Here is a 12,286-nt window from a genome sequence, read left to right as displayed (position 1 = left end):
TAACCTTCCGACGTTTCTTCCATTTGTATCTTCGTATGGTTACTTGACGTTTTACTCTTACTGGGAGATGAATGTCGCTTAATTTCTTAGTCGAAAACCTTGCCTTTTGAGGGATCTTTTAGAAGAGGGTTTGGCAAACGAGAAAGCATTGTTGGGACACAAGTGTTTCTCTGTTTACCCCAACCTCGTTCCCAGGGCGCAAAGAGGTTGTGTTTACCCCTGCGTGCAACATCTGAGGCGGACACAAAAATTTGTGTCCGAGACAAAAAGAGGCTCCTGTTTTTTTCCAGAAACATTTTGCGTCCGTAACCAATGTTTCCTGGTTTGCGCAGCAACAATATGTCCTCGTTTGCCATGGAATTAAATTGTAAAACTTTGGTGTACGTGATCATGACGAACGGTAAGCTGATACCTCACAGGTTATATAAAAAAAAAACTCAAAAAGGTTAAGTGAAAAAATGACAGTTCTCTTCGAATTCGAACACGCAGTTGTTTGATTGCTAGTTTTGGCAGGATTTTAGCTAAATACAGACTAGAGAGCGATCTGTTTCATTCGCGTGAGCTTAACCACAGAGATGAGAATTTTCACTTTCCATTACGTAGCAAAACAAGGCAGAAGGTGAAAGGTTATGATTATCATAACATCAATCGATATCAGATAGTCCTGAGTTCTTTCGATTTTGTAGATGCAGCCATCTTCAAACTTTCACGAGACCAACTGGTAGATTGTTCATTTTCCAACCACAGTTTAATCCAGATGGCCATACTCCTTGCAGTTATGGCCTACGAACTGCCTACAAATAAGCCTGAATCTTAGGCCCGGTTCAAACGTCGCGCTATCGTCGTGTCGAACTCAACTGTATTAAGTTCGACTTCAGCGCGATTGCAGCACGACAGTTGATTAAAACGTCGCATTTAATAGCTGCTGACTGGTTCAAACGTCGCGCTGTTGTCGTGTCGAACTCATTTGTACTGATTAAAAAATGTACACGTATCAAGAGTCTTGACAGAGCTGTAAAGCTGGCGGAACCTTTCGCCGAGGTTCTTCACTTTTTAAAACCGTTGCAATTTTGATTACAGTCGCCGTTTATCTGGTTAGAGCGGCTTTCCTGCATTCAGCAACACATGCCCGTGTCTGAAATTTGTTCCTTATTTCCCGCCATACGGCCTTCTTTCTCGCCTTTCGTGAAGAGTAGTATTCGATTTTGCTGACAATACGCTTGAACATTCTGATAATTCCGACTCAGTACTGATTTCGAGTTGCTCAGACAATAGGTCTTCATCTTCGCACACTGAATCTAAGCATTCGTTGCCATTCAAATTGACATCGCAATGAGCACAGTTATTTCTCCAAACCATTTTTCAAATTCTGAAACTTATATTTAGGCACAACGTAACCACGCTGTGAAAGTGTTCGGGACTACATTATCATAATGTATGCATTAGGTTTCGCTTCAATTTTGCACGACGTTTGAATCAAACGTCGTGCCAACATCGAACTTAATATTCTTTAAGTTCGACTTTAGCGCGACTGTAACTCGACGTTTGAATCAACGTCGCGCCAGAGTCGGGTAGCGCGACTTAGCTCGTCGCGCTACCCGACTCTGGCGCGACGTTGATTCAAACGTCGAGCTACAGTTGCGCTAAGTGTCGAACTTAATTCATTTAATTGAGTTTGACACGACGATAGCGCGACGTTTGAACCGGGCCTTAGAGTAAGCTAAGAGAGAATTTTACCAGTGATTAGCTATCAAGCGAGGTTTTAAGCGTAGACTTCGCAATTCTAAATAATGTTGTATTGTACTGCGTAATTTGTTTACAATGGCTTTAGACCCCCCAAAAATGCAGTTTGAATAACTCATCCAGAAGAAATGTCAGACAACGCATTCACTATTTCAACTTTATCTCGACTTTCAAATCCCTTTCTTAAGTCTTTCTGACGTGCTTGTGCCAAGCACTTAAGATTACCATCAGTAGTGGGATGATTGGTTGATTAACGCATTTGCGTGCTCATAGCTTTACATATTGAAGAAAGACCCGAATTATTATTTATTCTTTAACCTCGATAAAAGAAGTACGGGTATATTGGCTTGTTTTAGCACCAATTTTACACCAAAAACTGATGACGGATTTTTCGATTTGCTCTGTCGGAATGCAGTCAATATTCAAGATGGACAGTCTGTGGAAAGATCTATCCAACCTCGCACATCGCAAAAATCTGCTGACGTGTAAATTGGTGACGTCATAAATGGTTGAATGGCCATTCCTCCGAATCCCGGGAAAATCCGTTTTTAGCACAATATTTATTAAGGGTTGAGAAACAGCCAATCAGGACGTGTGGGAAACTGCTCGACGTGTCTTTAAACCTGAGCAACAATCAATCAGAGACGGGATACGGATCTCGTGTCCAATCTCGGCTATTGGCCATGGGTATAAAATATATTTTATAGATGAATTATTGTTGTTATTCGCCTCCGAGCATAGGGCACGAGACAATTTTTAGCTTTGAAGGGAATAAACTTGTCATAATTCGTTCTTTAGGGCTATACTAACTCACTGTTTTAGCATTTACCGTACACAAATTCGCAAGTAGCCAATCAGAAGCGCGATCTACTGTCCTGATATTCTACGATATCAAGTCACTGACCTGATATGCCACCATATCATGGAAACTTTCAAGAAAAGCAGTGTTACCGTACGATGAATTGAAAAGAGGTTTTACCAATAAAGCAGAACCTCGTAATTTAAGATTAGCTAGTGTTTACCGGTCGTAAAAGAAGTAAAAACTTTCCCGCCAAAACTAAACTTGAGCGCGCCCGCCAACTGCGCGATGTTTGCAGACGAGCACTGAAACATTCAGACTGAAACAATGGAGTCGGAGTCGAGTTCCCAAAAGTTTCGCTGAATTCTGAATTTGGGTACGGTAAATACCTAGTCGTACCTATTTGGTACGCTTCGACGGCATATCAGGCTTGTTTGGTCTTGCCATGGGTATTTTGGCTCGACTGCGTCTCGCCAATATACGAACCACGGCTCGACCAAACTCGCCTGATATGCCGCCGAAGCGAACCAAAAAGGTACGATTAGGTATAAATACTAAATTCGCGGCTTGGTAAATATCCACCTCCACTTCGGTTAATATAGTTGTTAAATATCATCCAAGTAAAATAATTTCGATCGAGGTTCATTAGGTGTACAGGGAATATATTCTATATATAAAACGAGGCTTTTCCATTTGTAATTTGTTTGTGGTATTCATATGGATGATATTTTGGCTACAATTCTTGTTACTCTGTTTACCTCTAGCTTTACTGACATACCAGGAGCAGCAGGATCAGGACGCACATTTGATTGGAACCCATGTACACCTTTCAGTGTATTTGGGTGTGACAATGTAACGGTGAGTGCAGTTAAATCTAGGTGAAAGAGGGGAAGGGATTGGGTTTTTCTGCGTCACTTAATAAGTCTTAAATTGTTAGCCGTTTTGACTCAGTATTCCATAGTTCCCTTTTTACAGCCTCTGTCAGGAATTGACGTCGTCTGTTGGAACTTGGCAAGAACTGTCTTTCTTTTGGCATGTTGTTAAACTCAGTGAATTCAGTGCCACGAAAAACTGACAAGGTATTAACCCTTTTAATCCCGAATTTTCTGGATAAAACGAGTGCTTTTAACCGTTAAACTGATTTTTTGGTGCTGTGATCCTGAATTTCCCAAAACTTTGCTAGAAAAGCATTTTTTTCACACTGCAACAACTTCAGTTTTGATAAAGATTCTATGTAAAAATGTACAAAATTCTACTTTGTGCATGCCCATAAGCCAAAATTTGGACTTATCTTGCTTCCTTTCCTTCCGTTTTTTCGGCTTTCTTATTCTCGTTACTTTCCACTCTTCACATCCTTTCTTCTGGCGAAAATGTTTTGACGTTATCATTGGAAAACCCTGAAAAGGGGACCTTGATCAATTAATTACAGGTGTATTGGCCTGTTAAAACACCGATTTTGCACCAAAAAACGGATCTTGTGTTTCTTTGATTAGCTTTTTCAGAATGCAACCGATATACAAAATGAACAGTCCAGTGGAAAGGTCAATCATAGCTGTATCAGCTGCTTATCACAAAAATCCACTGACGTGCAAATTGATGACGTCACAACAGGTTCAATGAGATCGCTTATCGAGCAAACTTTTGCTAGTTTCAGATTGCTTTTGGTCCATAAATCAGATTTATATAGAAAAAAGCATATATAGAAGGAAATTGTCTTTTTCAAGTAATTTGTGGCTTTGACAGACGAAAGAAATTGTTATCGGTTACCATTTTGTTAAATTTAACAAAACAGCTAGCGTGTGACGCACGCACCATCGATGACATACCATCAAAAATTCAGTTGTAAACAAAACGAAAACATGTTGCAAAAATTGAAACGCGCTCTCTGGTTTAAAATTTGATACAATTATAAGCTTTCGGCCTGTATTCTTTAGCCTTTGACGAATGATAAAAATGGTGTGATTGTTTAAAAGTCAACAAAAACTAAAAAGAAACGTCACAGACTGAAACATTTGTCAACCGAAAGTGAAAAAAAAAACGACAAGAATTTGGCTTATGAAAGACACTATTTTCAAGAGTAAAACACTGCCCATGCAGCTAACGGCTTAGCATTATTTTCGCTTCATTTGTTATGGCAGTAATGCCATGATCCAACAGTTTTTTCGCACCCGATAATCGTCTTTATCAATCACGGGTGCATTTCAAAGTCTATTAGTCTTTTTTTCACTTATGATTTAAAACATTCGATCGTTTGTTAAAATTCTTGATACTTTTGATATGTTTTTTCCGCGACTGGAAGCATCTTCCAGTTGCTATGGTATTACTCCAAGAGCAGTCACCGCAAGGAATCTTGTAAACAACGTTTTTCGCATTTTCGGCGCTTTCATAAAAAAATACGGCTTGCGTAGTTAACAAGTCAAGTTATCTAGCACATTTTTCAAACTAAACTTACTAATGAAATCATTATCACGTAACTTGGCTCTCAAATGTGATTTTAGCGCAGATAGTTCACGACTGCACTTAGCCGATTTTCCGAGAAATGGCAACATTTCAATGTTTGCCCCCTTGCAAAAACGTGGCTAATTTGCATTACAATATGAAATCTCTTCATGGCGGCTATCGTGAATATGGCCTATTGGTTCCATATTATTGGCTTTACCTGCGGCATGCGCAGCCCTTTTGCATTTTTAAGGCAAGCATATTATTCGTGGATTATGTCTGAACTGTGGAAGGTGAGCGTAAAGACCTGGGCTGGACCTAGCTGGAATGAGGTGGAACAGCGAGCAAAAGACCGTGAAGGATGGAGGACGTTTCTGGGTAGCCTTATGCTCCAGTGAGAGGAGCGAAGAGGATGAGTGAGTGAGTGATGTCTGAACTTTGTCCTCGAGAATTTATCTGTTAAGACAATACTTGGCGAGACCGTCGTTTCTGAAAATCACAAAGAATAACAACCTTCTTAGTGATTTGCAAACTGTTTGACGACTTGGTGTATACGTTTTGTCATTTAATGGAACCCCCATGACTTCGGTCACGTGATAGAATCGGGCTTGTACTTATTAGCCGTCACTGGTTTTCATTTACTAAAACATGATGATCGATATGTAGAAGAATGTTAACTTTTTTAACTTTGTAGTAAATAATGATTTTTCAGGTTTGTCAAGTTGTTTCTGGTGGAGGTTACCCTGCTGGATCACAAAACACCAGTTTTAGTGTGGATAACAGTGGCAACGTTGTCATATCATATGGAAGTATAATAGGCCCTCCTGATGACTATGCAAGGTATTTTTTACGCCAGTCTTTTGCGTCCGTGTAATAATTACTAGGGGAAAAGGATGGGAACTGGAGAAGGCATTGTTATAAATAAGGGTTAACCTAGCCCTCCCAATACAACCCTCCTCTTCTTCATACCTTGAATTAAAAGGACCCACCCATGCGCCACAAAAAATACTTGTGGCCAACAAACTAAAGAAAAAGGTGGAAACGATTTTTAAATACTTTCCACCAATCCAACAATCGCCTCTTAAAACAACACGTTTTAAGCCGTCCAACAATCGCCTCTTAAAACAACAAGTTTTAAGCCGTCCAACAATCGCCTCTTAAAAAAGACGATTGTTGGACGTGGTGATGGTCGTGTTAAGTGGGAGGACGGAAAGCTGCAAACGGGTCTCATCACGCACCACAACTTTTAGTCTAACGCTGTGCGAAAATTATCTGTCCTGTCATAAAGAAGAGTGCTGCTCGATTGATTGAATATTTTGAAGTAAGCTTATGATTCTGGCACTTTTTAGTGCCCTTTCTTACGAAAATGATCTATTGCAAACGGCTGACACAACTCACCAAAATTTTTATTCCGACGGTCCGCACAAAATAATTGCCCTGGCGAAGCGCGTGAGGTCTAAGAATAGAATGCAAATGAATATAACTGCCGCGAGGATCAAAAAACATCAGCGTGTTCTGAGAGAAATAGAATGAATCTAGGCGAAGTTCTCGTTTTATGAAAGTGTTTTAGGAACACCGGCTGCTTTAGAATGTGTTTTAGGAAAATTGTCCGCAATTCGGTTTGTTTGTCTGAGTCGTGTCTGAGTCGTGACGTCACTCTCGCGCTTCGCTATTGATGAAGATTTTGAAGTAAGCTCGTTATTTTGGCACTAAGAGTACCCTTTCTTACATTTTTCATGATAAATAAATTATGCTCTGTTCTTACAGAAACAGAAATGTAATTGTGTATATACATATTGTTTGCACAGGGGGTCAAGAATAACACTGAAGTGTGATCCAAATCAGGCAGGAAAAGGAATCATACCAAACTTTACCGAGTCAAGACCGTCTGCAACAGCTTCAATATATGTAAATATCTAAATTATTATTGTTATTAAAATAGTTGCCGCATAAGAACTACCCTTAAGTTAATACCCCAGGGACAAGAAAAACGTGTCCACTTTATGGGAAGTAAAAGTTTAGTGTTTGTATGTAAGTACTCCATGACTTTCTGTCCAGTGAGGACTCTCTTATGAAAGGTACCGCGATTTTCTCCGAAAATTGAAATAAACCTTTAAGAAGACATATCTAGGCGTTGCTCATGCTTTTTTGACACCAAAAAGATTCCATTTTGCGTGACTGAAACACCCCCTAAAAATCCTTTCACATCCAAGGACTAAAATTTCTCACACTGTTGGAAGACAGGACTCTCTACTAACTATGGCACAGATTTAAAAACTAATATTTGTCGCACAGACGTAAAATCAAACTTTGGCCCCATGCACATAAGTGAACTAAATTCGCCACGCGGACGTGAACACTCAGGTGTGTTAGGTGCTAGAAGGGAGGGGGTTTGTCCCGTGATTGCTTAGTTTTATTGCGGAGATAAATACATACTGAAATGCGAGTCTTTTGTAGTTAGTATAAATTGATAGATTTCATAACTTGTGGGGTAAGGTTGTGAAGACCCACCCAATCAGGGTGGGTCATATAGCCGCCACTTTTCCAAATACCCCAGTTTACCGGTCAGAAAATTAAATGAAATTCTTCACGTATATAACAGCCAATTATTGGAAAGCTAATGTCGCCTACATTTCTCTTTCAGAGTGCAACATTTACTTCGAAGTACGCCTGTGCAACTGGAGGTGACAGTTTTGAAACGGTGTACCAATAGCACTCAATTTCAGGAGTGCTTCAGTTCTAGTTATCGTTTTACAACGTATTTCCACATTCCCACATAATTGTTTTCAGTCAAATTTATCGCATTTTGAAATGATTACTTGTTTCAACATACAATATGTTGAAAATAAGTTGGTAAATAGGACGCGATAGCCTGTTCCAGGCTCTCGCCCGCTTATTTTGCTCACTCCTAGAACCGAGAGCCTGGGACAGACTTGAGACGAGAACGCTGTCCAACTGGAGTCGCATTAGTGACTTCCGTATTGTGGTCACGCACTGCTTTAAGTGTCTTGAACAAAATGGCGTTGTTTGGAATACGAGGGGCTCTGTTAACTTTTTCTATTTTGAAAATAGTATTTTCTTTCTCAGAGGAAACATGCGAAAAGATCGATACCTGTTCGTGTAAGCTGAGGAACGGCTCGGTGGTCAGTTTAAAGGCCGTGGATGGAGGCTCGAAACCAAGGTAACTTAACCTTCCGACGTTTCTTCCATTTGTATCTTCGTATGGTTACTTGACGTTTTACTCTTACTGGGAGATGAATGTCGCTTAATTTCTTAGTCGAAAACCTTGCTTTTTTAGGGATCTTTTAGAAGAGGCCTTGGCAAAAGAGGAGACATTGTTGGGAAACAAATGTTTCCCTGTTTACCCCAACCTCGTCCCCAGGGCGCAAAGAGGTTGTGTTTCAAATCCCTTTCTAAAGTCTTTCTGACGTGCTCGTGCCAAGCACATAAGATTGCCATCACAGACAAAATAGGATTACAATCAGTAGTGGGTCTGGTGGAACTGGGTTAAGGATGGCTGTATTGATTGATTGTTTGATTGATTGATGATTGATTGATTCATTGACGCATTCGCGTGCTTATAGTTCGAAAGCGGTCCCTTTTTACATATTGAAGAATGACCCGAATTATTGTTTATTCTTTAACCTCAATATCGTAGCTCCCGTGTTCAGACCAGACAGATGTCCCACTTACTTTATTACACAGAAACGATTTGTGGAAAAAGCAACAGACTTAAAACTTAAAAAGTACTTGTACCATGACGTTTTTCTACGGTCCTCAATTTCCCTCAACTTTGCCGGCTAGAAATGCACTTTTGATGAAATTTCCATGTAAACATTTTACTTTGGTGCATGCGCATAAGCCAAAATTCCTTGCTCCTTTACTTTTCGTTTTTCTCTGCTTTCTTATTCTCTCTATTTTTTACTCTGTGCACCCCTTCTACTGCCCTGAAAAGTTTTGATCTTAATCAATGGAAAACCCTGGAAAGGAGACCTTGATCAAGTACGGGTATATTGGCCTGTTTTAGCGCCAATTTTACACCAAAAATGGGTGACGGTTTTTTCGATTTGCTCTGTCGGAATGCGGTCAATATCTAAGATGGACAGTCCTGTGGAAAGATCTATCCAACCGTTATTAGTTGACATCACAAAAGTCTGCTGACGTGTAAATTGGTGACATCATAAGTGGTTGAATGGCCATTCCTCCAAATCCCGAAAAAAATCCGTTTTTAGCATATTAAAAGTTAAGTAACAGCCAACCAGGACTTGAGGGAAACTGCTTGACGTGTCTTTAAACCTGAGCAACAACCAATCAGAAACGTGACACGGATCTCGTGTCCAATCTCCGCTATTGACTATGGGTATACGATATATATTTTATAGATGAATTATTGATATATAATTTTAGTATAAACTAAAACAGTGGATAGTGTTTTTGGCGCGCGCTGATTGGCTACTCAAACTCTGAATATCCTTTGCTATTCACCTCCGAGCATTGGGCACAAGAAAATTGTTATCTTTGAATGGAATTAACTTGTCATAAATCGTTCTTTAGGGCTATACTATCTCACTGTTTTAGTATATACTAAATTCGCGGCTCGGTAAATATCCACCACTAGCCACCTCCACTTCGGTGAATAGTTGTTGGTTATAATCAAAGTATAATACTCTCGGTCGAGGTTCATTAGGTGTACAGGGAATATATATTTTATATACAAATAATCTTTTTTCCGCGACTGGAGGCATCTTCCAGTTGCCTCGGTATTACTCCAAGAGCAGTCACCACAAGGAATCTTGTAAACAACATTTTTCGCATTTTCGGCGCTTTCATAAAAAAAGAAAACGGCTCGCGTAGTTAACGAGTCAAAATGTCGAGCAAGTTTTTCAAACTAACCTTAATAATGAAATCATTATCCCGTAACTTGGCTCTCAAATGTGATTTTAGCGCAGATATTTCCCTTTTTCGACGAGCCGATTTTACAAGAAACGGCATTGTTTCAATGTTTGCCCCCTGGCAGTTGACGTGGCTTATTTGCATTACAATATGGAAACCATCATGACAGCTGAAGTGAATATGGTCTAATAAAAACAAACGTTCACTGGCTAAAAATATTAAAAACAATGAGCTTTCGGCTGTCGCTCTACAGCCTTCGACGGATAAAAAATTGAATACAAAATGGATAAAATATATACAAGAAAGGTGTGATAAAAAGAAAATAATGAAAAACAAAAGCGAAGTAAAAATGTGCTAATTAAGAGGCTATTTTTTAAAAAGAATACAATATTGGCTTGGAATGGGCTTTGAGTTATTGTCAGCATGCTTAGTAGCAGAGGTGTGCCAAGCTTCCAAAGTTTTCTAGTTTTTAGCCAGTGAACGTTTGTTTTTATTATGTCTAATCCTGGCTGCGCTTTAATCTTTAATTGAATATGGTCTATTGGCTCCAAATGTGATTTAAGCGCAGATAGTTCACTATTTCGACGAGCCCATTTTCTATTTACTGAAATTTGGTAAAATAAAACATTTCAAATTTGTTCAAATGAGGGATATATGTTTAACTTTGTCGATATTTAACTTTGTAGTAAATAATAATTTTTCAGGTTTGTCAAGTTTTGCCTGGTGGAGGTTACCCTGCTGGATCACAAGACACCAGTTTTAGTGTGGACAGTGCTGGCAATGTTGTCATATCATATGGAAGTATAATAGGCCCTTATGGCTATGCAAGGTATTTTTACGCCAGTCTTTTGCGACTGTGCAATAATAAATTGGGGGAAAGGATGGGAACTGGAGGAGGCATCGTTATAAATATATAAGGGTTAACCTAGCCCTCCCAATACAACCCTCCTCTCCTTCATACCTTGAATTAAAAGGACCCACCCATGCGCCACAAAAATGTTTGTGGCCAACAAACTTAAAAAAAAGTTTGAAACGATTTTTAAATGGTTTCTCCCAATCCAACAATCGTCTCTTAAAACAAAAAGTTTTAAGCCGTTCAACAATCGCCTCGGTGATGGTCTTAAGCGGGAGGACGAAATGCTGCAAAGTTTAACTACCTTAACTCTTAGAGCCTAAAGCTTTCTTGCCTTTTTTTTACTACACAGGGGATCAAAGATTACTCTAAAGTGCGATTCAGAAGCACCAGGAAAAGGATCTGTATCAAGCTTTACAGAGTCAAATCCAACTTCAACAAGTTCAATATATGTAAATATCTACACTTTGCCACATGTGTTTTGGAACAGGTGTTGATCCTCGTCCCCTCTGCAATGCAATGTTCCCTAACTACTGATTCTACATCCTTAACTTGAACATTAAAAAGAATTACGGAGCGTTCTCAAAGCCACAAATTTTTGAAAATTTAAGGTGGCTCTTAAACCGCTCCGCATAATAACTACTGATTCTACATCCTTAACTTGAACATTAAAAAGAATTACGGAGCGTTCTCAAAGCCACAAATTTTTGAAAATTTAAGGTGGCTCTTAAACCGCTCCGCATAATAACTACTGATTCTACATCCTTAACTTGAACATTTAAAAGAATTACGGAGCGTTCTCAAAGCCACAAATTTTTGAAAATTTAAGGTGGCTCTTAAACCGCTCCGCATAATTTTTTTTAACTTTGCAAATAGTTGTATCTTTACTTGCTGATCTTTAATAAGCACTTAAGGCGAAAACTTCGAGCGTTTTTAATAGATTATACTGTTGTTATGGCAGCCAGCGATGTCATAAAAATATGTAACCGCACCTTTTTAAGCAATGATTGGACATTAGTATTATATCTCTATTGTAGCAGCAAGTGATTAAAGTTTGTAGTACTGACCCATCAAAGTATAAGCGCTGGAAAGTGCTGGAAACCGTTGTGAGCCTCCTTATTAAGCACCAGTTCTTTTCAACGCGGCGACGGAAACCAAAACCTTTTACTTCCGATTCATGTTTCTCGCGGAAATGTTCAGCCGTTGCGCCGACGTTACTTTGCCTAGTTTGACGTCGTCTGTAAAACGCAAGTTTTGAAAGATTTTCGTAGTTTTGTGTCATTTTGCCCTTAAATGTTTACACGTAGGTATCCAATGCTTAAATTGCTATTCTATTGGAAATTTTCAGTTTGTTCCCAGTCTTGCGTTAGCTCTTCCACTAAACTAAGAATTCTTCCTCCGAAAATGTTTTAAAGAACCAGCTTCGCTAAGACATTTTCACAGAGGTTTTCTTGTGGTTTTAGGCCAGGTTTTCATAAGTTGCCGTCGCGTAAACCTTTCTTGCTTAAAACTTTGTAACTTATCGGCAACGACGGCGCCCTCTACGCCAGGTTCCCTCG

At 39.4% G+C, this 12,286-nt stretch overlaps 1 protein-coding gene across 1 annotated transcript in view; it reads left to right on the top strand.

The window, feature by feature from the left end:
- The window catches only part of LOC144659862 (uncharacterized), a 60,317-nt gene that overhangs the window by 18,476 nt on the left and 29,555 nt on the right, over positions 1-12,286 (top strand). Inside the window, exons 7-11 of the mRNA XM_078520385.1 lie at positions 3,307-3,400; positions 5,694-5,821; positions 6,790-6,889; positions 7,626-7,665; positions 8,069-8,162. Coding sequence (XP_078376511.1) covers positions 3,307-3,400; positions 5,694-5,821; positions 6,790-6,889; positions 7,626-7,665; positions 8,069-8,162 — 456 coding nt within the window. The remainder of the gene's footprint in view (positions 1-3,306; positions 3,401-5,693; positions 5,822-6,789; positions 6,890-7,625; positions 7,666-8,068; positions 8,163-12,286) is intronic.

The sequence above is a fragment of the Oculina patagonica genome, chromosome 7 (genome assembly GCF_052425735.1).
Source record: "Oculina patagonica isolate OP01 chromosome 7, crgOcupat, whole genome shotgun sequence".
In the NCBI taxonomy this organism is placed as follows: domain Eukaryota; kingdom Metazoa; phylum Cnidaria; class Anthozoa; order Scleractinia; family Oculinidae; genus Oculina; species Oculina patagonica.
This window is presented reverse-complemented; position numbering and strand designations above follow the sequence as displayed.